The 27,093-nt window shown below is 36.1% G+C and overlaps 1 protein-coding gene across 4 annotated transcripts in view; it reads left to right on the top strand.

The window, feature by feature from the left end:
* LOC117421229 (microtubule-associated tumor suppressor 1 homolog A-like) overlaps nt 1-27,093 on the top strand; it is a 94,048-nt gene that overhangs the window by 48,995 nt on the left and 17,960 nt on the right. For 2 of the 4 annotated variants that reach the window (XM_059027041.1, XM_059027049.1), the window contains exons 6-8: nt 590-721; nt 14,691-14,911; nt 24,990-25,056. In XM_059027041.1, the coding sequence (XP_058883024.1) occupies nt 590-721; nt 14,691-14,911; nt 24,990-25,056 (420 nt within the window). Of the gene's footprint in view, nt 1-589; nt 722-3,381; nt 3,837-14,690; nt 14,912-19,694; nt 20,004-24,989; nt 25,057-27,093 lie in introns of those variants that run through there. The other 2 variants (XM_059027050.1, XM_034035339.3) reach the window with 2 other exon arrangements.

Genomic DNA, 27,093 nt, shown 5'->3' with positions numbered 1-27,093 from the left:
CCTATACTATGGAAATCAAATGTCCAGCACTGTATTGGTGTCTGTAGTTTTATTTGTGCTTGTAAAAATATAAACAACATTCAAAGGTTGGGCAAGCTTTAGATCCACCACTGTTTAGATTGAATAGACCCCAATCTCTCATTCCCAGAGTTTCTTTTTTTTTCTGTGAAAGTGTTTCACTAATCAGAGGAGTTTGTTTGTTTGTTTGTTTACTTTCAAAATCCCTGCCCACATGGCAAGCAGTGCAATGCTAGTGACGGCAAAGAATGACCACAATTTGAAGGGCTTGAACAATTACCAGTCCCTTTACAAGTTCAAATAAGAATTAAAAAATAAGGTTAATTTTGAAGAAAATTAATTTAAATGAGAGTAGAAATTCCTATCTTTTTGCATTACTCGAGGAGGACATACCTGGTACATTCAGTATCAGTCAAGTTCATTTTAGTCAAACACATCCTATCACATGTTTTCCTTGGTTTATTTAAACGGAAGTTTTAACAGCATGTGACAATGCTTGATACTTGTCTTCAGAGGGACCCGTCTACCTGACATGGCAGTCAATATGTTAAATTACTCTTGTTCTACTCAGGAAACAAGACACATTCTTCCCAAAATCAAGTATCTTCAAGATCTACCACTTCACAGAATCAAATAACTCCAAGGACTGCTCCTGGCATTTCTGCAAGACCAGTGGGGTCTTCAGCACGGAATCAGTTAGCAGGTAATACTGGAATTTAATACACTCATTGAATAAGACACACAAAGGAATGTAAGTTACCTTACATAATTGAAGGGTAAAACCATTAATCCACACTAAAAATATATTGGAAATGCTACATGGGTTAACTGGTGGATCTCCCTTACCTTAAAGAACACCAATGTTTGCTATAATAAAAATAGACGTTGATGGTGCTGGAGATTTACACTGTATGCTGTAATTGTAGTTTTATTTACCCAAAGGTGTTAATCAGAGTTTTCTTTTTAACTGAGATTAAGCCTTTCTAAACAAAGTTGAAATGTTAATGACAATTTTATTGAAATAGTAAACCTGATTTTAATGCATAAATAAAATAATATTGATACATGCTTTAATGATTTGATAAATACATTTAATTGAGGCTGTGGGCTCAAATATATGTTGGTGAAAATGAAGTTTTATTGGTTCTAAATGGAAATGTGTTCATGGCTGAGCTGTCATTCATACTTAATAGAAATCCTCCAGCAACATGAAATATATTTTTAAAGGCATATAAATGTAAAATCTGAATTATTAATTTTAACTAGGTGTTTTGTGTGACTGTGTGTAAAGCTACCCTGTCAAAATTGAGTAATGCAATGATGGAAATCAGTAATCTACATGCATTTGAACCTGATTATCAACAAAAATAATCGATTTAAAATACAACGCATACAAAACATGATGTGCTAGAATTTGTAACCCACAAATTTAAATGTGGATGTAAAAAATGATGTGAATAAAAAAGTGGAACAGTGTAAAATACATTTATTTTAATGCTATATTAAGGTTATGTATCACTTTGTTCAGTATGTTGAATGTTTGTTACGGTGGCATTTCTTGAGATCTCTAGCCCTCGGTAGCTTTTACAAGCAGCAAGCAATCACTCTGTTTCCAATGAGTTGCCCGTTGTGCCTACAACCCATAAATGAATGCATGCAGAGCATAAAACAAGTTTAAAAATGTTTACAATATAAATCAGTTTTATATTTAAGTAGTCGTACTGTATAGTTTATGAAAAGGTGTTTTTTTTTTTAATTAATTTTTTGGGGTTTGCAATAAGAAATAATTTGATACGATCGCATTCCCTATTTAGTAATTTAGCTGTAAAGGTTTGTTTTGCATGATTTTTGACTGCTGTGTGGCCCAATAGCAACTTGACAAATTTGTACTAATTCAATGTAGTGATTTTCTATAGTTTTCATCATATGAATGAATGCTGCTCAGTCGTTCAGCTGTGCAGAATGATTGGAATGTGAGTTCCAGTTAAAGCCTTGTGACGGTAACAGATCATCTGCAATTAAAATAAAGCAGGATTGCTTGAATCTGAACATTCTGTGCACTCCATATACTACAGGGTGGTTATAAAATCACTCCTTTACTCTGCTGCTTTTTTGAAAAAAACAAAGGACATCCTTTTACACAACACCAATGTAGAGTGACCCCCCCCCCCCCCTCCCCCACCACCACGTATTTTTTTTTATTCTTGAATTTTATTTAAAGAAACTGTGATTTACAGTGGCTTCTTAAAGTTCAATAGGAACTGCTTTGTTACTGTTATACATGCTACTAATTTGCTGTATTTCCTTTCAACGGATCTCATTTTCAGAAAAAAGAGTGGACGAAATGTCAGCTCATGCCATGCTAAAGGTCGCCTGTTTTTATCAATGGCCATATTGAGATATCCGTAAAAGACTGCTTTATTTCATTTCAAATTAGTATTGCACTATGTCATAGGTATTGTGTGAACAAGCATTTTCAAACAAGCCATTTTTTTATAAATTTTGTTCAATGATGCATTGTACTTTTGAGGATACAGATACTGCATATACATTATATTACTGTAATAACTTAGTACAATGTCAACATAAGAGATTATCAGTAGTTCTTTATGTATGAAGTGGATTACACCATGTATGGCACAAAGTAAAATGAAGAAAATGTCAACCTTTTATTGACTCAGTCAATAATTTGGAGTTTCTAAACTGCATAGAAACCCTGCCTTTGCTCCTCGCATCAATTATGTGAAATTACTTTGGATAAAATGTACCTGGATTTTGTTCTTTTTGAAGGTCAATTTGAGCCATTTAAATGGTGAAAAATATATATTCAGTGGAGGAACATTACCTTGGAGTTAACATATCTTAGTTCTGTCCCAGTAAATACATTTACTCTTTTTATATAATTAATATAATTTCAAAGTGATTTTTCCCTGCTTAAACATTTAAATCAATTGAAAAAATAAACTATTTTGTAAAGCAATTATCAACGCTTTCAGTTAAATTCTATACATTTTTCAAAGCCTTTGGCGCTGTCTGTCTCCAAACAAAGCCAGCAATGCTGCCGAGGACTGATCCTCCTTTGGGATTAATCATAAATCAAGCAGACAAATGAAATCTAGTGCAGTGCAAGTGGCCAGTTGTTGTCTTGCACCATTAATATCTGGGTGCATTTTTCTGTTGTACAGCAATAACACGGTTGCCCAAATCCAATGACTCGTACATTTTTGTTTTTTTATTACCCAATGACATTCAGCTACAAAGACCACCCACTCTAGCCCCCCACTCCCCCTTTGTATAACCAGCGTCACCAAGTCTCGCATAATGTGTTAAGTATGACCACAGAGACCAGCTTTGTCAGTTTGTGAATCAGTAAACAGAGGATTTAACGCCAGGATAAGTTTTTGCTTCTGTCACATCTGTCGGGAGCAGCACTGCCAAAGGCATTTTTGTTGGATGTAAGCTTCTGCAGAATTCAGGGAAGAAGGGGTAGTTGTGATGGAGTGAAGAGTCATTGTTGCTGTTTTTCTTTTTCACACATAGAGCTAGTTGTGCTATCCTCCTTCTGCTCCTCTTCGATTCCAAAACGGACTGTGTAGACCATGTGTTAAACACAAACCTGTATAGCATGTGGTAGTTTTTATAGAGACTTTTTTAGCTTTTTTTGGGGTGGGGGGATCACCACTCTTCAACTGGAGCGATGTTATGGTCTCCGAAATTTTCCCTCTCCAACATCCATGTGAAACTAACTGCAAAAGGGTTACTACGTAACCTCCAGCTTCTGTCAGGATACAAAAAAAGCACTGTCGTCTTCCAGACAGGTTTGTACCGCACAGCTGCTGACAGCATCATCTATAATTATTTGTCTAGTGGTAAATAAAAGCTTGATGCATTTTAGATATTGTTACTCCAGTGTGGCAATTTCTTCTTTTCACAGAATGAAATGTTGTTATTTTGAATGTGTCTGTCTGCTAGCTGCAGACAGATTGTACATGTGATTCTGTTGGTGTTTGGACCACTTACTATCCTGCTGCTTGCAGCTTTATGAGCGGCATCTTGTATTCTTGTAAACAGAAGCTTATTTTAAAAGTAAATTGATTTCTGTCTTAGTAAACAGATACTGTGGTTCACCTAAAAATATATGATGTGGACTTTGTTTTGTATTTTTCATTCATTCTTTCTTTACTTGTGCTACATTTAAGAAGGTGTCTTCACCTACTTCCATAGTTTAATATCTAAAGTAGGTTAGCATTTAGTCCGTGGATTTAGAGTAACATGCTCAATCTTGTGAAAACATTATTTTGACAGAACACATTCCCAGGGGATTTTTTTTTTTTTTTTTTTTTAAGAAAGACTGCAGCTCTCCTTTTATTCGAATTTATTTGAATCCTTAAAACAAACAAAAAATAATAATAATAAAAAACTACTTTATGTAGCTGTAATTTAGATAAGCTGAAAAAACTAAACTGCTCTTTTTTAAAAAAAAATTATTTATTTATTTTCTATAAAAAATGACACAATTGTGGATATTTGTGAAGATCATACAAACTGTTTGTCCCTTAAAAATAACTCAGCTAATTTCTGTAGGAGGATACTGGTATAATGAATATCTTCAGATATGAATAGTGTAATCTGAAACATCAAATCTAGTAGTTTTGTTACAGTTTTTAATTTAAAATGCATGTCAGAATGGGTCAGTCCTGAATATGCTAATATATATTGAGTAGATGGTGCATGGGCACGGCAAAAACTGGCTGCAGGTTTTACAACATATCTGGGTCATGGTGTCTTTAAACATTTAAATCTGACAGCTGTAAGAGGTCAGATACATAAGATGAATTCAGACAATCGCTGTGCTGTTCTAAGTACTACGGTTCTAAACGGCATTGAGCTGTGCAGCCTTTACTGTTGGATACTTAAGTCGCAGCTCACTAACCTGAAAATAACTTGTTTTTTGATAATTCTTCCCCCGTAATCACTGAAATCAAATTAAATAATTTGTGAAAGGAAGAATCTAGAGATATCTTACATTTTATTAAAGACTTTGCGCCAAAATACTTGTGGTATCCATTGAGACTGTAAGGTTTGCTAGCTAATTCAGAGACTCCCATTACTATACTTAAGTCCTATGTCAGTAATCTATTGTCAAAGAAATAGCAATTAATACATTAACTCAAGGAAGTGGAAAATGTCCTGCAGGCCTTCTTTAGTGGACTCCTGATTCTGTCTCATCGGGTGCATGCTTGTAGAAAGCTGGACTGCCTGCAGGTGTACCAGCTTGGACATTGAGGTCTACAAGATTTTGAATGTTGTCCATTTGTGTATTATGGACCATTCATATGCTGTAGATCTTTCATTTTATGGAGATCAGCCATTTGAACCAACCAGGGGAGATAAAATATGAAGTCACAGGCCAGTCCTGACCCCCTCTAGTTTATTGGATTGGACATTATTGTCTTGGTAGGACATATCCTCTTCAGGAATGGAACTACAGGTAGTGCATCACCTTTTTGGGTCCACTTCATATCTGATGCACTGTTCATTGATTCATTACCCCAACCCCACCTTTCTAAAACAAACTTATTGGAATGTCACGGTTGGAGTACTTGTTTATGGTGGCAGGCTATAGCATCTGTATTGTCCTTGTGTCCATGGTACTACATTTTATATGACTTTGTTGAAAATTATATTTTAGCATGGTGTGTTATACTACTACAGTGTAACATACCGTGATAACATTGCATACAAACAGTACAGCTTCATACATGTCATACTACTTGGTTGGATTAATGGTGCCGTGTATTGAAGCAGAATATTATGGCAAAGCACTGGGTGGTGGGGTACCTTTAGAGTATGTATTGCTTCAATAAAATATTATTTATTTCTTAGCAGACGCCCTTGCCCAGGGCGACTTACAATTGTTACAAGATATCACTATTTTTTTACATACAATTACATTATTTTTTTTACACATTATTTTTACATACAGTTACCCATTTATATAGTTGGGTTTTTACTGGAGCAATCCATGTAAAGTACCTTGCTCAAGGGTACAGCAGCAGTGTCCCCCACCTGGGATTGAACCCACGACCCTCCAGTCAAGAGTCCAGAGCCCTAACCACTACTCCACACTGCTGCCTTAAATATGTACTGAATACCCAGTGTACAAGACGTTGTAAGATAAGTGTTATGGTAGAATAAGTATGAAACATAAATTATGTGCCAACACTAATTTTAATTTTGAAAACTGAGCACTACTGCCCCCCCCCCACCCCCCCAGCCGATTTTTATTTGATTGCATTGTAAAATGATTAGCTATAATTGTATTATCGTCTGTTACCCAATATGAAAGGCCTATGTTTGTGGATAACGGTAATCTCTGCATTGAAGCAGGTAGCAGCACTGAACTGTCTGTGTGAGGCATAAATGTCCTTTCACAGCAAGCGCTTCGCGTCCAAAGTGATCCTGGCATTCATTTTTTACAATAACTGTACATCTAGTAGAGGCTTTCACAGCAGTCATGTAGGATAACGGGTGGCATCTAAAATGTACGGTGTTCCTCATTCTCTGTGGGCGTCGAGCATAAATGTACTTATTGTATATTTATAAAAAAAATCCATCAAAGTGGCAATACATTTACTGTTTTCATAATAATAATAATAATAGAGACATTCTGATTAGGAATGGTCGTTTCTGAGTAGGCTACAGCACTGCACCTGTAAAAAAAAAAAAAAATGAACAAACCACATTTGAAAGGTCACGGCAGAGAGGCAAACACCTTTACATGTCCAAAAAAGAATTCGGCACATATAATGTTAAAATGTAATTATTTCTGTTTTCACAATATAGTGATGTTATAACGTAATATTTGTGTTTGAGATAATTAGGTTATAACAATTATATCGTGAACATGTAAATATTACTTTATAAATAGGGCTTTTATTAATTCTGTTTTTTTTTAGCTATTTTTGATTTTTTTTTCCCAGTGCTATTATATACTGTATGAAATTATATAACTCGACAGTACTTGCACACTTAAGTTGTACCTTCTTTCCTTTGCTGTCTTCCTCAACAAAATCCTTATGGTTATGGGCATGTTCTGGGGTTTTCTAATTGTAATTTTAAATCTCGTAAGCAGAGTCTCCAATAGAAATGTAGGAATTTGCTGCCACTCAATAGTTGGGGTGGGTTTAAAGTATTAAGATCGAATCAATGATAGATACAAGTCAGGAAGGAGGGACATTGCCCAGCTGCATTGAGAAAGGTAGTTTCTTTTTTTTGTAGTAGGGTTTTGTTTTTTTAAATGGGAAAGAGGTGAAGTCAATGTTAATCGAGTAACCATTTCCGGTGTTTATTGGCTATAGACCGATTTTTTTCTGTAGACCGTAAAACTTAAAATAATTGCCGGGTATCAAATAATCGCCTGTCTGCTGGCAAATACTGTAAAGAAACCCTGGAGGCATTTTAATTGAAGTTTTAACGTTTGTGCAGATTTTTATTTTTTTTTTCTCTCTCTCTACATGGCAGCTATACGCTTCTGTACAGTTATTACCATTTGGACTTCTTTAAAAATAATTTTATCAAGCGGCATGATTAGCTTTGAAAATTTGTATGTGGTAAAAGGGTTTAAAAAATCAGTAGTCTACTGCTTAAATCGATAGTGTTGGTATGTATATCAATATTCTAAAGATACATCAGGGTACACTGCATTGAGTTACAATTAATGAAGTGTACATATTTATTTAATCATTGTTTTTTATAAAGGTTGCAACCCTATATTTTTGGTTCAAAAATCTATTAACAAGAGCTGTATATAAATATCCCAACCGAGGGTTACAGTAACATACACTTTGTTTGGAATGTGAAACTGTTCAACAGCTAATATTTTTCATTTGCAGTTTAGAACTTCTATGAACTGGAAAGCATTTTTTGAAACACTTATTTATTTTGTAAACAAGTTAACAATAACAAAATACATTGCAAGAAATTGTATATATTATTTATTCAGCCGATTATCATGATTTATCGCGATCATTTTACAGCTGATAATCTAACAGAAAATGGCACTATCGGCCAACACTACTGTATATGTATATTGCAAGTCGCATCAATTGCGTGTACATAAACTGTATTTATTTAAATTGTAAAAACATGATTTATTGTTCTGTATAACTTGGTTTTAAACTACATGTGATTGTTTTGCTTTATTCCATTTATATGGATTACCTGTAAGATAATAGGATTTTCAATCAAATATAAAATTACCAATTCCTTCAAATTTAAGACACCCTCGAATTTAAGACACAGCCCAAATTTCCCACCCTCAATTTGAGGAAAAAAATAAATCAAATACGCATTTACAAATATACAACCTCAGTTACACATATGGAGGCAGTTTGCGGCCGTCTGCCATCACACAGAGCATTATTTATGTGCTGCTTCTCATTTCCAGTCACGATTACTCACACTCCTAATTTGTGAACTGTGGTATTGCTTGACATGTTGAAAAATACTGGGGTCTGATCAGCATTTCCGATCTGTTCAAGCTGGTACTGTTTGTTATAAATGTGGAAATTGTAAAAGCTTATCTTTTGAAATGATGCTTCTTTGAAAATGGCTGCCTGTATGTCATGGATGATCAGGCAGTAACATTTAGGTTTGTCTTTTCTTGGCAGTCAGTCACGTTGCTGTTTGTGTATTCGGGTAGTCGTATTTTTTGTTGGCTATTTTTAATACACGCATCACTCCTGTACTAAAAAGAAAGACATCTTAAATTCGAAGGAATATGGTAGTAGGTATGGTGATGGTCACCAGTAAATTATGCAAATTAGTACTATCGAAGGTTCATTGATGTGTTCCGAACTTTCAAAGGTCAAAATGTACCCTTCGTTCAGTCCTAGATTTGCATGAATAATTTATTTTTTGGCAGCTTGCCCTGTTCAAACAGACACTTCTACACAAAAGCATGTGTTATTTCATGTTTTAAGCATGTTGTCGACCAAAAAAAAGCTTTACTGACACTCCTCCTTTGGCTGTTGGAGTAATGAGGCTTTCAGATAAATCTAATCATACTGGTGTGCAGAACACGGTTATCAATACCAATCCATTATGAAATGAATATCTAATCCTGTTTTTAGCAATCCAGTTGAGATTACTGTAATGTCACTCAATGTATTTGTGACTGAAAATCACAACTTGGATATTTCATAAAGCCATAAGGGAAGCATTTTGCAAACATGCGATTTTGCTTTGTGTACACAGTACAAATCATTTTGTGACATTCTCTAGTGGTACTGTTGAGGACAGGAACCTATTGTTAATTCATTTTGTTTACCCATTGTGACATCATCTTATAGAACACATTTGCTGTGAATGCTAATTATTCTTCCTTAAGGTGTTGAAAATTAGTTATAAAATACCACATTCTTTCTGGGATTTTTTCATTTATTTAATTATTTATAAAAGTTGGAAATGGGTTAGTTTAGTAATTATGTACTATTACATAGACAAGAGCCATCAAAGGTACAACTTTAAGGATTGTCAATTCTAAAACTACAGGGTGGTGTTAGACATATACATATTTTATTTATTCCAGAAATGTGGAAAGTAAAAACATTTATGTAGGAGCGATGTTTGCTGCATGATAATTGTAATCACACCACCAGAGGGTGGTGTCTGTTGCCTAAGGATCGTTGTCAATGGTCAGTAGTACAAAAAAAAAAAAAAAAAACAACAACTTGGTAATAAAATGACTTGCATTTTTTCTTTGTTTTTCAACTTCAGTATATTTATTTACCTATTAAGCCATGCTGTGCAAGGGGATTGATAAGTGGAATATTTTGAAGGGTTGAAATATTCCTCAATAATTTGCAGTGTTGCATGAGAGGAATTCAAACGTCAATCTGTCAGTTTCTGTCTTTTTTTTTTTGAGTGATGTGGAACATTGCCTTACGGTTTGTTTTTTTTCTCTTTTGAAACGTGATTTTTTTTATGAAATGACATCTCTCAAATCATTTTACTTGTGTGGTAACACGACTAGCGGTCAAGGCAGACAACGGCAGAGAGAACTTTAAGTTTAGCACATTTATTATTTACACAAAACAAAACGGTTTAAACAAAACACTGTAAACAAACAAACCTAAATCCCATTTGAGTACAAACTAAACTTTTCAGGTTCTAACTAAAACCAAACAGCTAAGCTGTTTACCGGTTACAAAACACATTTTCTTGCACCGTACCTTTGCTTCCGGTCTGACCACACAGGTCTCTTCTGCAGCTTCCACATAGACAGCACACAAACATTTCACCCTTCTTTTATACCTGCCTGCTTAATCACAGGCAGGTGCCCCTCATTTCATCAGAGCCAGGTGTAATTCATCCTGGCTCACTCCTGTGGCATTCTGGGGCATGTAGTCTTGCACCAAAACTCCTGGACTACATTTTCTCTTTCCTCCCCCTAATCTGACACATTACATTAGGTACAGCACAGGTTATGGAAGACTGATATTTATAGGGAACACAGTAAAATCATTAAAAGGCTACAATAATTATTTGCTCAGTGTCAAATTGGTTAAATGTTAAACCAAATCTAAGTAGTCGGCAAAATCTGAAGTTGTAAATGTACTGTGAATAAAATCGTAATTATAGCAGCTGTATTCATCTGAAGACTCCTAGATTTATCATCCCAAGGCTACACAGGTGACGCCAACAGCAGCTTGATTAATGGTCATTAGAAAAGTGACTGTTCTTTTCAGCACAAAAATCTTCCTGCAAGTTCTAACAGAGATATTTTTTAGGTGACAAAAGGCTTTATCATTCTCTTAGTGGATTGTTCCTTTTAAAAATGTTTACATACCAACAAGAAAAATGTGTTTTGTTTTTATGAAACGAGGAGCATGGCAGATATGAATTTTCATTTAACTCTGCTTGAGCAGCACCTTCTCTTCAGAAAATCCCAAATATATTTTAGGTTCTCATACTCCAATAATTAACCCTTGAACTGTGTCACCAAAAGTAAATAGATGTCTACAGTGTACTGTGATACACAGTCATTTTACATAATTATGTTTTCAATTATTTGACAGAAGTACTCTGTGCATTTATATTGCATTTTATTTCAAAATGCCATTGGTTAAAAATATATCATTTAAAGCACATATATAAATATGTTTTGGTAAGCAATGTGTTGCTGTTTAACTAGTGGCTGGCCACCACGAACTGTAAGGAGTAGTCCGTCAATTCTATCCACTCTTTATATCCTTAACTACTGAACTATACAATAATTATATTGTTTATTTTTATTAAAGGGTAAAAGTGTCTAACACTAAGTATTTGATATGTATTGTAATAAAAAGTACTAGATTTTGCACCACTGAATGCCTTTGAGGTACTGTAGTCAAGATTAAGGTATTCGCTCACAGTAAATTTCATCATGCTTCTAAAACAGCCTGACAGTTCTGGCAGTGTCTACAACAAGGGCTGGAATGTAGAACAGTGGCAAAGGTACACTGTGTAACTATTTGTTTGTTTAGCCGCGTGTGCCTTGTTTATTTTGCCGACTCGACTTACCTGCTGTTCAAACATGTAATATATCCAACCTTGTTGCATAAGAGAAGGGCTGTTGTAACTTTAAACTTTTAGACAAACTCAACATCTAGCCATTTGTGTTTTAAAAGTAAATCGATACTTTCAATTGACCAATTTAAAAGAATATTTACTTTTCGTTCATGTTTTGGTGGTTGTTGTTGTGGGGTGTGTGTGTGTGTGTGTGTGTGTGTGTGTATAGTACTGTGCAAAAGTTTTAGGCAGGTGTGAAAAAATGCTGTAAAGTAAGAATGCTTTCAAATATAGACATGTTAATAGATTATATTTATCAATTAACTAAATGCAAAGTGAGTGAACAGAAGAAAAATCTAAATCAAATCCATATTTGGTGTGACCACCCATTGCCTTCAAAACAGCATCAATTCTTCTAGGTACACTTGCACAAAGTCAGGGATTTTGTAGGCATATAGTCAGGTGTATGATTAAACAATTATACCAAACAGGTGCTAATGATCATCAATTCAATATGTAGGTTGAAACACAATCATTAACTGAAACAGAAACAGCTGTGTAGGAGGAATAAAACTGGGTGAGGAACAGCCAAACTCAGCTAACAAGGTGAGGTTGCTGAAGACAGTTTACTGTCAAAAGTCATACACCGTGGCAAGACTGAGCACAGCAACAAGACACAAGGTAGTTGTACTGCATCAGCAAGGTCTCTCCCAGGCAGAAATTTCAAGGCAGACAGGGGTTTCCAGATGTGCTGTCCAAGCTCTTTTGAAGAAGCACAAAGAAACGGGCAACGTTGAGGAACGCAGTGGTCGGCCAAGGAAACTTACTGCAGCAGATGAAAGACACATCATGCTTAGTTCCCTTCGCAATCGGAAGATGTCCAGCAGTGCCATCAGCTCAGAATTGGCAGAAAACAGTGGGACCCTGGTACACCCATCTACTGTCCGGAGAAGTCTGTTCAGAAGTGGCCTTCATGGAAGACTTGCGGCCCAAAAGCCATACCTCCGACATGGAAACAAGGCCAAGCGACTAAACTATGCACGAAAACACAGGAACTGCGGTGCAGAAAAATGGCAGCAGGTGCTCTGGACTGATGAGTCAAAATGTGAAATATTTGGCTGTAGCAGAAGGCAGTTTGTTCGCCGAAGGGCTGGACAGCGGTACACGAATGAGTGTCTGCAGGCAACAGTGAATCATGGTGGAGGTTCCTTGCAAGTTTGGGGCTGCATTTCTGCAAATGGAGTTGGGGATTTGGTCAGAATTAATGGTCTCCTCAATGCTGAGAAGTACAGGCAGATACTTATCCATCATGCAATACCATCAGGGAGGCATCTGATTGGCCCCAAATTAATTCTGCAGCATGACAACGACCCCAAACATACAGCGAAAGTCATTAAGAACTATCTTCAGCGTAAAGAAGAACAAGGAGTCGTGGAAGTGATGGTATGGCCCCCACAGAGCCCTGATCTCAACATTATCGAGTCTGTCTGGGATTACATGAAGAGAGAGAAGCAACTGAGGCTGCCTAAATCCACAGAAGAACTGTGGTTAGTTCTCCAAGATGTTTAGGCCAACCTACCTGCCGAGTTCCTTCAAAAACTGTGTGCAAGTGTACCTAGAAGAATTGATGCTGTTTTGAAGGCAAAGGGTGGTCACACCAAATATTGATTTGATGTAGAATTTTCTTCTGTTCACTCACTTTGCATTTTGTTAATTGATAAATATAAACTATTAACATATCTATTTTTAAAAGCATTCTTACTTTACAGCATTTTTTCACACCTGCCTAAAACTTTTGCATAGTACTGTGTGTGTGTATGCATGTGTGTGTGTGTGTGTGTGTGTGTGTGTGTGTGTGTGTGTGTGTGTGTGTGTGTATAATATATATATATATATACACAAACACTCCATCAGATGTGCTGTAAGCTAGTGAAAAATCTCACACATTTTATTAATGTGTTTTGCAGCTCAGGGCAAGTAAGCTCTTTCATGAGCAGCACTTGTGAGAGATGAAGTTGTGAGAACATAAGAGGTTACAAACGAGAGGAGGCCATTCAGCCCATCTTGCCTGGTTGGGTTGTTAGTAGCTTATTGATCCCAGAATCACATCAAGCAGCTTCTTGAAGGATCCCAGGGTGTCCGCGTCAGTGTAATTTAATTGACTTTTTTTTCCTTCTCTATAAATAGTAGTATTAGTTTCATGTTAGTGGGGCTCAGCATCCAGTGTTATGATAATTGTGTTATCTTCTAATTATATGCTAATAATGAATTTGTACTGCAAACCAAGTTTGCTTTCTGCTTTAAAAAAAAATAGGAGTACAAGACAGAAAAATGCTTTTATAATACACTCAAATGTGTGAAATTTTAATGTGAATTAATTAAACTGCTATAACAGTTTATACATGTAGTGCTTGTCGTGTGAAATGAATTTATCATATTTCTCAATGCATGCCTTTATATCAAAATTCAACATTCTCATGTTCGAGAAGGTGCAAACAGCACCACCTGCTGTTAAAGCCATTGAATTATACATATCTGACCTTTTTAAGTGGTTTGAGAGCAGGTTTTATTTGTTTTTCTGTGTGGGGAAATGGGATGGGTATTCTCACAGTGTGACTATAAAATAGGGTATATGCTTGATATAAATATTCAATTCTTCAAACCTTTATTTGTTATTTCTTAATGTATCTGCTCATTAGTTGTACCCTTTCCATTATTGTGCTCTGTGTGGTATATTTATAAAGCTGATGTAAATCAAAACCACTGTGACAAGACTCTGCTAAAATGTGGCACACTGACAGCAGCACGCGCAGAGAGGAATATTCAGTGTGGAAATGGATGTAATACCATCAAATGTCTTTCACTGGCTAGGAAATTAAGCTTTAACATTGGTCCTAATTGCTAAATAATTCATCTCAACGCCTTAAGCATAGCTGGGCTGTTGCGTATCTAAGTACAGTTACTGAATTCCGCTGATATGGGAACTCTTCATGTCCTATTAGGTGTTGTGGTCAGGGCGATGGAGTAATAGGTTTCAGATCAAAACCCCCCAGTCTTGGGTTTAGCAGTGTGTTGAAACATGCTGAACATGGTAACAGTAAATGGATGTTCTCTTGCAGTGGACCAGAACAAGCCGAAGACAAGCCCCAGGAGCCGGCCACCACAACCACAGACCCAGTCTGATCTACTGCCAACCGAAAACAAGACGCTTGGACTAGCGCATTACAAAACACAGTGCGAGAAGAAAAACGAATGCATTCAGCATCTCAAGAAGTTACTAGCCACCAGCAACCATAGGTTTGAAGCCATCTCTCTGGTGGTGCAGCATATTTTGGCAGAGGTAAGTCAAATATTATTATGCTGCATTATAGCTAACTATTAAAGCTGAAATAGAATACATTTTTCTTCTATACCTTTGTGTTTGTGTATGTGTGTAATCAGTATAGATGTGTGTTCAATTAGCGTATTCGGAACGGAAATAGGAGGCTGTGTGGTCCAGTGGTTAAAGAAAACCAAAAGGTCCCCGGTTCAAATCCCACCTCAGCCACTGACTCATTGTGTGACCCTGAGCAAGTCACTTAACCTCCTTGTGCTCCGTCTTTCGGGTGAGACGTAATTGTAAGTGACTCTGCAGCTGATGCATAGTTCACACACCCTAGTATCTGTAAGTCGCCTTGGATAAAGGCGTCTGCTAAATAAACAAATAATAATAATAAATAATAGAGGGAGCAGTCTCTGGCTAGTGTTGCAGTCTGCACTGCTTGGAATTCACTGAGGGAGTGGGGGACATTTTTGAATCGCAATAGCCACTCCTAGGGTTTGAAATCTTGTCAAATCTGCACGCTTGGGGGATTGTTTTGCAGTAGTTTTTACATGAAGCTTGGTGGCTTACCGTGTGTTTTTTTTTATTTATATATATAAAAACTTTTCACTGGACTAAATACTTACTGTATGGGTCTTTTGTGTGTGTTTTTTTTATTATCTACATATTGGACTTAACTGATACTCGAGTAAATTAAATCTCACTTTGACTTTATCCAAACTGTACTGTGCACAAGCCTTTCATGGATTTATTGCTGTGTGTATTCTGTGATATTGGGAAATGGATTCATCTGGAATAGGCATTAACAAAAATGTAGTTTGCTCAAGAGGCTGTGGTGCACATTGAACTGAGCTTGCTGAGCAGTTTCAGACCATTCATTAATGGGGTCTTAAGCTGCCGACTTACATCAGAAATAGCATTGTTTACTATATTTGTTTCTGAATGCCTGTAACAAGGAGTGGAGGTAATTTAGCTAGGATTTTCTGCAGAATACTACTGAGTGAGAGATTTTAGTACTGCCGTAGCTCCAGCTGTAATACTTTGTCTCCCATCATTTTGTTGTGGTGTTGTTATAACAAAAGAATTTGAATGGCAATGTTCCTTCTTAGGAATGAAAGATTAATAGGCAGGGGAAATTCGTTCATGTTTGGCTTTTAGATATTGGCTCATTCCCTAAATCCTCATTTGCAGCACAATTTAAAAAATAATGCTGTAAGAGTCATACGTTTTGGTTTTAGGTGTGGTTTTGTAAATTTAAAAGCCATTTTCTTGCTCTTCCTTTTATTGAAGTTTTGGCACATTTTGAAATGTGTTATTTTCAGGTTACATCTGCTCAAGGACGTTCGTTAATGTGTGTTTGAAGGTTAGATATATTTTCCTTTTATCTGACTTACGGATAAGGACAAATGTGCTGCCAGTAAAAATCTAGGAAGTTATGCCCACAGAAATGTGATACTGAAATAATGCTTAATTCCAGCTGTTTTTTCTATTGTTTTCCTATTCCAGATAACACCTTTTGCTTTTTTTGGTTCAATAGTTCCTCGGGCCTTGTTATTGACAACAGTATCTGCTGTTGCTGGACAAAATCCAGAGCACTGTTCTATTTTTGACCCTTTTAGACTTGTGCTTGAAATAGTCTATCCCTGGAATTGTCCTTGATAAACCAGTTTGGAAAACTAATTTTAAAACATTGCTGCACATATTTCCATGCTAAATTGTGTTTTAGTTTTTTTTTAAATATATGTTTTCTTTTAATCTGTTGGGCTGCTTCAAAGAATGAGCTTTACATTTCTTCCTGGGGAGTGTCACAACCTATTAATATTAATCCCCATTAAGTACATTAAAAAACATAATTTTATATCCTTTAAACCAGCAGGATATAGGGAGGACCAGATACAAAGGTGTGCCTTTTGAATTCACAGAACTCCTTTTGATGATTTGTGAAGAAAAGCTTCCCTGATTTGCAGAAATACTCTTTTAAAAAGTGATGGCTCAGTCCCATTCCTTTAATTACCCCCTGCTCAATTTCGAAATGGTATTAAGTGAACTTCAAACAGTTTGGAAAAGATCACACGAGGAAGTGGTTTTAAAATCCACTTTTCTGTTCTTGCTAGATGGAGGAGTGAACCATAAGATATATCTTGGTAATTCATTACTTGCCTTTTTGATAACCCATGAGTAATTTGTTCCCTGTTTTGTCAAGGTGTATTTTGTACTGTATTGTCTCATCTGTACATTTTATTTTATTTAAAATCAACTTATTAAACACAGTAATGGATAAAATCACATCTATCATAGGCTTTGGAACTTAATGTACAGTAAGCTTTAATGGCATTTAGATGCGTGATTTCTAGAACATAATGGAACAGTGCTTTCATTAAAAGAATCAATTCATAATGCAGTACATGTAATTAATAATGCATTTGTTTGTGTGTATTGTTGAACAGTGGAAATTCTCTTACTACTACCTCGTGTTACTGGTACTGGGGGGGGGGGGGGGGTGGTTCTTACCTTTTCTGACTATGAGGATCCTGTGTATGTCTTTGAGGACAGCAAGCTAATTTACAGGATACCTTAATCAAAGGAGGCTTGGTGGTCCAGTGGTTTAAAAAAAACCTTACCCTGAGCAAGTCACTTAACTCCTTTCTTCGGATGAGACGTAAAACCAAGGTCCTATTGTAAGTGACTCTGCAGCAGCAGTTGTTGATGCATAGTTCACCTCCTAGTCTCTGTAAGTCACTTTGGATAAAAGCATCTGCTAAATGACTAATTAATTCATAAACTACCGTATAATATTGTCAACTGTGACACAAAGGTACTCATGGCAGTGAGGCCTGAAGTGTCTGTATGGCACTGTACTGTAACAATAATAAATAAATATATGCTCAAATTTGTTGGTAACCCTCCACAAAAAACGAAGGATGCACAATTTTCTCTGAAATAACTTGAAACTGACAAAAGTAATTGGCATCCACCATTGTTTATTCCATATTTAATAGAAATCAGACTTTGCTTTTGATTTTTTATTCAACATAATATTGTAAATAAGAAAACAAATGAAAATGGCATGGACAAAAATGATGGGACCGCTAACCTAATATTTTGTTGCACAACCTTTAGAGGCAATCACTGCAATCAAACGTTTTCTGTAGCTCTCAATGAGACTTCTGCACCTGTTAACAAGTAGTTTGGCCCACTCTTCCTGAGCAAACTGCTCCAGCTGTCTCAGGTTTGATGGGTGCCTTCTCCAGACTGCAAGTTTCAGCTCTTTCCATAGATGTTCGATAGGATTCAGATCAGGACTCATAGAAGGCCACTTCAGAATAGTCCAATGTTTTGTTCCTATCCATTCTTTGGTGCTTTTAGCTGTGTGTCTTGGGTCATTATCATGTTGGAGGACCCATGACCTGCGACTGAGACAGAGCTTTCTGACACTGGGCAGTATGTTTCGCTCCAGAATGCCTTGATAGTCTTGAGATTTCATTGTGCCCTGCACAGATTCAAGGCACCCTGTGCCAGGCGCAGCAAAGCAGCCCTAAAACATAACCGAGCCTCCTCCATGTTTCACTGTAGCTATGGTGTTCTTTTCTTTGAAAGCTTCATTTTTTCGTCTGTGAACATAGAGCTGATGTGACTTGCCAAAAAGCTCCAGTTTTGACTCATCTGTCCAAAGGACATTCTCCCAGAAGGATTGTGGCTTGTCAATATGCATTTTAGCAAATTCCAGCCTGGCTTTTTTATGTTTTTCTTTCAAAAGTGGAGTCCTTCTGGGTCTTCTTCCATGGAGCCCACTTTCACTCAAAAAGCGACGGATGGTGCGATCAGAAACTGACGTACCTTCACCTTGGAGTTCAGCTTGTATCTCTTTGGCAGTTATCCTTGGTTCTTTTTCTACCATTCGCACTATCCTTCTGTTCACTCTGGGGTCGATTTTCCTCTTGCGGCCGCGCCCAGGGAGGTTGGCTACAGTTCCATGGACCTTAAACTTCATAATAATATTTGCAACTGTTGTCACAGGAACATCAAGCTGCTTGGAGATGGTCTTGTAGCCTTTACCTTTACCATGCTTGTCTATTTTCTTTCTGATCTCCTCAGACAACTCTCTCCTTTGCTTTCTCTGGTCCATGTTCAGTGTGGTGCACACAATGATACCAAACAGCACAGTGACTACTTTTCTCCATTTAAATAGGCTGAATGACTGATTACAAGATTGGAGACATGTGTGATACTAATTAAAGAAACTAATTAGTTTGAAACATCACTATAATCCAATTATTTATTATCATTCTAAGGGGTACCAACAAATGTGTCCAGGCCATTTTAGAATATCTTTGTAGAATAAACAATAATTCATCTCTTTTCACAGCTTCTTTGCTTTATTCTATGACATACCAAAGGCATGCAAGTATACATGATAAATTAGCTTTTAATTTCATCACTTTTCAGGAGGAATGAAGCATAAGCAATGAGCTGTAAGGGTACCAACAAATTTGAGCACGTCTGTGTGTATATATATATATATATATATATATATATATATATATATATATATATATATATATATAATATATATATATATAAAATATTTTTCCAGGTGCCAATATACAGCAGTATATCAATAGAAGTGCATATGATTTTGTTCACTGAAAATTAGTATTTTCTTTTAAAAGAAAATATTCATACAAATCAAACTATTTGAAGAAATACAGATAATTTATTTTTGTAGCATAAGGTGTAGGCCTGAAAAATCATACATAATAATAAAATAATAAATGGAACTGCTTTTTTTTTTTTTTTTTAGCAGCAGCTATGCAAGGAATGGAAAAGATATTCGAATCTACAAGTAAAATCTACAGCACGTCACTCAAGTCTGCTCAGAACAATAAGCAAACGCAGGGGATTTTTTTTGGTGCACCAGGAAATTACATCAAGTAATTACTGTAAACTGCAAAGCATCTTAAACCAAGTAAAGAAAACTGGGGTGTTTGGATGCAGATGGTTATTGTTTATTATTTGTTTATTTGGCAGGCATCGTTATCCAAGGCGACATACAGGTGTTGCAGGGCAATGCAAGGTTATGGTGCAAAAAAAATAAAAATAAATAGTGTTTACAGTAAGTGCAAATACTACTAGAATACAATAAGAGATAACAACTTAAGATTAAGACAATCTGTATCTACGATGACATGATAGTAGTGCATTAGTGAATCAGCTGTGTTTGATGCTTAGGTCAGGCAAGTCCAGTGCATATTAGGAAGGGGCAGATCAAGAGATCAGCAAGTGCAGTCTAAACAGGTGGGTCTTGAGGAGCCGGCACAAGTTCCCCGGTACCTGGTTCCACCACAGTGGGGTTAGGGAAGAGAAGGAGCAGGCATGGTAGGATGGAGAGTGGAGAAAAGCATGACCAGTCGGCCAGTAGAGGAGGGGCAGAGAGGGCAAGATGGGGGTGTAGGGAGACACGAGGGATTGGAGATGGGAGAGGGCAATGTAGTGAAGAGAGCCCTAGGAAAGAACACCTAGCTTTTTAGCAGGAGATGGAGAAAGTGTAATCAAGGGAGACCGAGATGGAGAGGTCAGAGGAGGGAGAAGCAGAAGGTTGAGTTTGAGGTGATGTGAATACGTCCAAGTTGAGATAGCCGAGAGAGAGAGACACGGGAGGAGATCTGGGCATCGTCGGCATACAGGTGGCAGGAGAAACCAAATGATTTAAAACTTCCAATGTCCAATAAGAGACTAAACAATACAATTGAGAAAAGGTGATGCAAAACAATAGTGAAATTTCATACCTATCAACATTTAGCCTACTTTTAAGCAGTTCAAATTACCCTCAGTGTAACCAGGCATTAGTTACACTACTTACTGTAAATGTATTGGTTAGTAAGATTTACAGTACCAATATTTTGTGGAAGTTGAAAAAAGTTAAATGCTGGTATTTATTCATTTAAGTTATCCATTCCTTGTCTAAAATACAATAAATATAATGGAAAATAAAATGAACAGATAATGGGGCAATAAAATATTAAGGAGTGGGGTACACAAAAACGGTGTCTTGCACATGACACACCATCTTTGTTTACCTTCATTAAAAAAAAAAAAAAAAAACACATTTAATATTGATGAGTGTGTGCTGTGAATTAGGGTTGTCCTTCTGAATATTTGTTAATGGCTGTTTCAGGACCCATTCCCAAAAATTCAACCTCAGGCTTGCCATCTGCTTAGAGGATCTTCGTGTTCATGCATGCTTAGCAGTTCTAGCCTGGCGCTGCTACTTTTAAATATGATTATTATAAATAACCTGTTTCCAGCTAGTTAGTCTAATGTCTGGTTTAAAAGGCGTGGTGGCGATTATTTGCATGTAACCAACTTATTTGAACATCTAGGGATTTAATGGAGGAGCGTTTGGTCTGTAACACACACTGGATCAAGGCCAGTTTGCTATAACCTGGAATTTTGTTTTTTGTTTTTCATTTATTTATTTATTTATTTATTTATTTATTTATTTATTGCGTTTTTGCTCTTGTCTGGAAATTTCTTATGAAATTCATATTTTGTAAATAAATTATGAAAACATGATCGCTAGTGTTTGAGTTCTTGGCATTTTAAAAATAAATAAATAAATACAAATAAAGTAAATATTTGTGCCTTCAGCAACCCCAAAAAACTTTACATACAATTTTCACAGCGTGATGTATTTTTTTTTTACTGATTTAATGGAGGCACAAACTGTGAAGGTAAAAATAATACAGCCCAGAAAATAATGCTGGTAACACTTTAGTTAAAAGCTCAACAGAACTCTGAGATGACATTATGAAGCTATAAAAAACATTTATATAGTTAGTTTTGTAGTCACAAAATCATGACTGAGGTCACAGAAACCATTATTTAATGGTGACTAGAATTATTTATAAAACAGTTCTGACAGTTGATAACTGGGTCTGTTTTGTAACTTTTGTTAAATTAACACACAGTTCTACTATCTGTCAATTTGCATACATGTAAAACAAATACTTACGCTTGGTAAGAGTAATGAAAGATAAGATACCAATAGCTTCTACTGCTTACAATGTGTCTGCTAAATAAATAACTAGGCTTGTTTTAATATTGTGTTTGATAATAGATAGAGAGAGAGCTACTTTTATTTAACATATTGTGTTATTTATTTATTTATTCGTAGACTTCCATTAACTCTTGCATAATAATATTGCAGGAATTCATAAAATGCTGGAGCCATGTAAATTCACAAAACATTTGTTGGCACATGTTGCACTAGATTTTCTAAATTATGCAGAAAAAAGCTACATGTATTTGTTATTGTTAGCACATTTAATATATTTATTAACCTAACATTTGGTTGTTTATTGTTGATGCAGACTGTGGTTTAAAAAGGTAGGAATTCACAAACATCCTACCAAAAGGTAGGATGTTTGTGAATTCCACGTAGTCTATTGGCTTTTCGCATAATCCTATCAGCATTCAGGAAAATTGCCATAGTTTCTGTTGTAATTGCTCAAGCTAAAATGTATTTTTTTCCAGGTTTTTTTTTTGTGTATTTTTTTTTTTTTTAAACTCAAAGGCTCTTGACAGCTTTCATCTGTATAATGTTTCAAATATATACTACTGTTGTGCACTGTATATTTAATGCATTGATTTTTTCTTAATTTTTTTAGTATTTTCTTACATCAGTGATTTTAATTATTGTAGTCTGCTCTTACAGGAACACCTACTAAGAGAACGCTTCGGCTTAGGGAACAACCTTGTGGTGATCCGGAATTGTCCCATTGTAAATTCAAATGGTTTATTCGATCTTTGAAAACGGACTTGTCATTGCGAGAGTAATCCAAAGCTGTTGCTGCTGAATTTAAAGTGGGTAGGAGTGCTGCGTTAACAACCATTGTGTTAAGATTAATTCTCGTGTTCATAATTACTGTTAGAGATTTCACTATTGCTGGAAGTTGTGTGACACAGGACAGGTTTGCTTTTTTAATAATGGAGAAGTATGAATGATCATATTCCCTTGTTGATGTATGAATCGGACAAGACATAATAACATGTATTTAATTGAAGAATGTCTGTGTGTGGAGGAGACTTTGTTAAATTAAACAAAACAAAAAAACATGATGGAAAATAAAGGCAATACTTTTTTGCTACTAAGAACAGATGACAGCTAGAACATCAAGCTATATATGCATGTGGGTGTTCAAACTAATGTATTCACTACTACGATGTGGATAAAAATAAAACATACTTCAATTAACCGTAGACAAGGTCAATGCACAATCTTCTGCTGTAATGCCCAGCATTTCGGTAAGTGGCAATCAGTCTAATGCCAGACTTCCATTTTTCTTATGTAAAGGGCTGTGGCTTGAAGTTAGTACTGTGCCAAATGCACAGTCTGCAGGGAGCAGGGCTTTTGCAGGCACAGCTGTAAGAAGAAATACGGTAGCCAGTAACGATAGAGGTAACAGGAGGCAAGGTCCAATGGAGCTGCTTTTGGAAGTGACTTAAATGTAGACAGACCAGTTTTTGGTTGTGGTGTTTACACCTGTGCTCCTGCACTACGCATTCTACACCACACAGCCTGGGGAATAAGGAGCCTGGAAAATGGGCTGCTCTAGCAGCAAAATGTGTCTCTACACTCCTCGTGCTGGAAAAAGGGTAACCACTTTTCTTTGTTGTGCAGCAAATGAGAAGTCAGATGAAAAGGACTGGATATTAACACTCTTAGAAATTTGTAGCTGGTTTGTTTAGGCTTGTGGGCTGTTTTTTTTTTATTATTATTATTTTTTTTTTCCATTTTAGTTTTGTATTTCTTGCTGCATGTTTACAGAGGAATATAAGGGAAGTTACCTTTCAAAGCAACCCTTAAGTATCCAAGAGATTTTATTAATAATAATAATAATACTACTACTACTACTACTACTACTTCTAATAATAATAATAAGTACAGTGCATTTAGTAGAGTGGGGTTTGGAAGGCTTAACCTTAGATAAGTAACAGTTATTGAGCAGCACTTAAATCTGTCTGCGTTCTTCAGGTTTTTTGTTTTTTTGAGGGGGGGGGGGGGGGGGGGTGACTTTGTGCTTCTTCCCCCCCCGACCCCCACACCCTCTATCTGGAGCTGATTAAAGTGCTGCAGCCTGGTGCTGAATATGCAGGACTGACTCCCTGTTGGCTTTGATAGAACGGCTTTTTCAGAGAGGATTGTTTTTCAATGTTTAACCTGCAGAGTCACTGTCTTCATCAGCATTGGACTGGAATTACTACACTATGATCTGATTGAGCACCTAAAGATGAATGTGTATTTCTTCAGACTTTAAACCTCAGTTGTTCTTAGTATGATGTCTTAAGGTAATGCTACTGTATGTCATTTTAAAAATATATATAACTTTACCATTTGATTCAACAAGAATGAATGCAATGTCAGATGTGTAGAATGTTTGATGGGAATCATTATTTTTATTTTTTTGTCTTTAATTTTGAAAATGTGGAACATATGGTGATATTATATTATGCGTGAATATTACCTCTATAGTAATCTCATAACCTTGCCGCAGTCTGCATGTTTATTTCATTTTCTTTTGCCTTTTTACTAAATACAAAAGAGATAGTGGATAGTATATGCAAAGCGATGTGATTTGCCATTCAAGCTTTAATAGCTTGAACTCCTATCTTTTGTATATATTAAAGCTGCATTGTGTAAGTGTGGTAGTTTTTAAAATTAGTGATGGTTTAACTTTTAGAGTCCATGGAGTAAAAGTTAATGAGCTATATGTTATCTCAATGTCAAAGATAACCTATAAAAAGGACCCTGTTAAGAAAACTGAGGTGTTTTTATGAAGTTGAACATTTTTTTGCAATATGTCCTTGCCCAGTGTTATTTACTTTATTGATAACAGAAAAAAAATGCTTTTCTCTAGGTGTGGTGTATATGTAATTTCCACTTAACATATTTTGTATATCTTGGCTTAAGTTATGTTCCTGTTCTATGCTTTTTGTCCAGGCAAACACTTGTTTGAAGATTTAAAAAAAAAAAAAAAAAAAAAAAAAAAAAAAAGAAAATATTTACTTGGCAACCAACTATTTTTTCCTTTCACAGCGTGAGGAGGCCCTCCAGCAGCACAAGGAGTCCTCACAGGAACTTGTTAACCTGCACAGGGAATTGGGTAAGGAAAAACATTTTTAAATACTGTAGATTTCAAATACTTGAATGCATTTTCAGCCTTGAATGCAAGTCAACAGTTACAGTTTTAATGGTAAGAGGATGTTGAATTTTATACCACAAATCTAATTTGTTTAATTCACTTATGTAACAGTCACAAGCCGGTTAAATTGACAAGAGAACAATGGTAGAACTGTTTTAGTGCTTGATTTTTATCACTGCATAGTTGCTCCTTATAAATGTACTATATTTCTGATATGCAGACCTTTCACTTTCTAGATGTAACACAGTACTTTAGGGCCGTGGCATCCTTCTTGTGATGCCTCTGCTGTCTGTTGTAACACTTAGCCTTTGAATTTCCCTTGGGGCTGCAAGCTTGACCCCTGTTCTCAGAATTCCTGGCATTAGTGTCTTACCCTAGAAGGACCTCTGCAGAAGAATGTAATCGTGAATGTGTTGCGTTCTCTCAAAGAATTCTTATAGTAAAGCATGTGTGATAGTTTATTCGCACTATTTAAAGATCAGGTAATCGTTGTGGTTTCATTTAAAATAAAGCACATTAAGTGCTCAGCAGTGGCCAGCCGATCTGTCTGGGACAAGAGGTTATTCCTGATTAACATACTGTTATAATCGTAAATGCCCATACACTCATTTCTTCATAGTTAATCCGGATTTATCAACACAATAAGAGATTATTTGGATTATTAAAAATAAAAAGTAGTTCATTCTAGACAACTCCGCTTGGCTGACACTGGCTGTTACTGAAACCTGACAAATGCTTGAGGTGTAGTGTACACGAAGCATTAAACTGTTTGTGAACAGAAATAAAATATAAATGCATGCAATATAATTACAGTAACCTCCATAATTTTTTTGTGAAGCCATATATCTGAGAAACCATCACTGAAAAAGTACTCTTATCAGACTTGCAGTCTGCAATATTTCTGCATTATGCGTCACATTCTCTGTTCCATGTCTGTTTACGCAAAGGAGGGGTCGCTATTTAAACTATCACTGATTTAATTTGCCTGTGAGTGTAATAAGACCTGTAACCTTCGTACACATGCTTGCAGAATGAAAGATAGAACATGTACCTCCTCCTGACCTAGCAGTACAATGACATCATCTGTCATTACTTCACCAGTCAAAATGTATTTTTAAAAGAGGGTGTTGGTGCTTAATACAATGCACCAGAATCACTTTGTATCCATACAGCATGTCTTGCTTTTTAGATATCAAATGACTAATCCTCTTCCTGTAATTATGGTATCTGCAATAATGGATACTGATGACAACTGACCTGTCACTTGTGGCTTTCTGGATCCTGTAAGGCAGCAGTCTGTTCCAACACAGAACATTGCAGTACTTTTATAAGACAGTTTGCATTTAAAATTGGAGGAAGAGGTGTGATTTTGTTTCTGTAAAAATGTGTATTGCACATGTGGACATGCTGGCAGTTTGTTGAATACAACAATGGACATTGGCTTCATTTCCTTTTTGCAGTATCTTTTGGATTTGGCTTTGTTTATTCTCCAGCTCATTTCCTTAAGAACTGTTCTTTTCACTTCCTTTTGAAATGATTGTTGGCTCAGCTATGGAGATCACCCCTTCCTGAAGCTTTAACTATCTTTCTTGTACATGCAGAGGCTAAACTTGCACTAATTTTATTATTACATTTGAAATATGGTCCATTGGTTTGGACAAAACCTGGTTCTTCCAGGTTTGTGCATGTATCCCTATTTAAGGCAAATGAACAGTTAAATGTGTTTAGTGCTTTGTTTTGAACAAGAGATTGCAAATTTAAAAAAGAAAGACATCAATTTTCAGTTTTTTTTTTTTTTGTTTTTTATAACCGTCCTACCTTGATGTTCTAAAGAACATTATAAACTCATGGATATTCCAAGACAACCTGGTTCCAGGTATCCGACAGCAGTATCCAGTGGTTCAGAACTTTTAAAATCTTGAAACTCACACTCTCGAATAGCAGCTTTGTTTTGAAACTGCTAAATACAATCCAGTACAAAAACAAATATAAAAACAC

This window comes from Acipenser ruthenus, chromosome 1 (assembly GCF_902713425.1).
Source record: "Acipenser ruthenus chromosome 1, fAciRut3.2 maternal haplotype, whole genome shotgun sequence".
Lineage (NCBI taxonomy): Eukaryota > Metazoa > Chordata > Actinopteri > Acipenseriformes > Acipenseridae > Acipenser > Acipenser ruthenus.
This window is presented reverse-complemented; position numbering and strand designations above follow the sequence as displayed.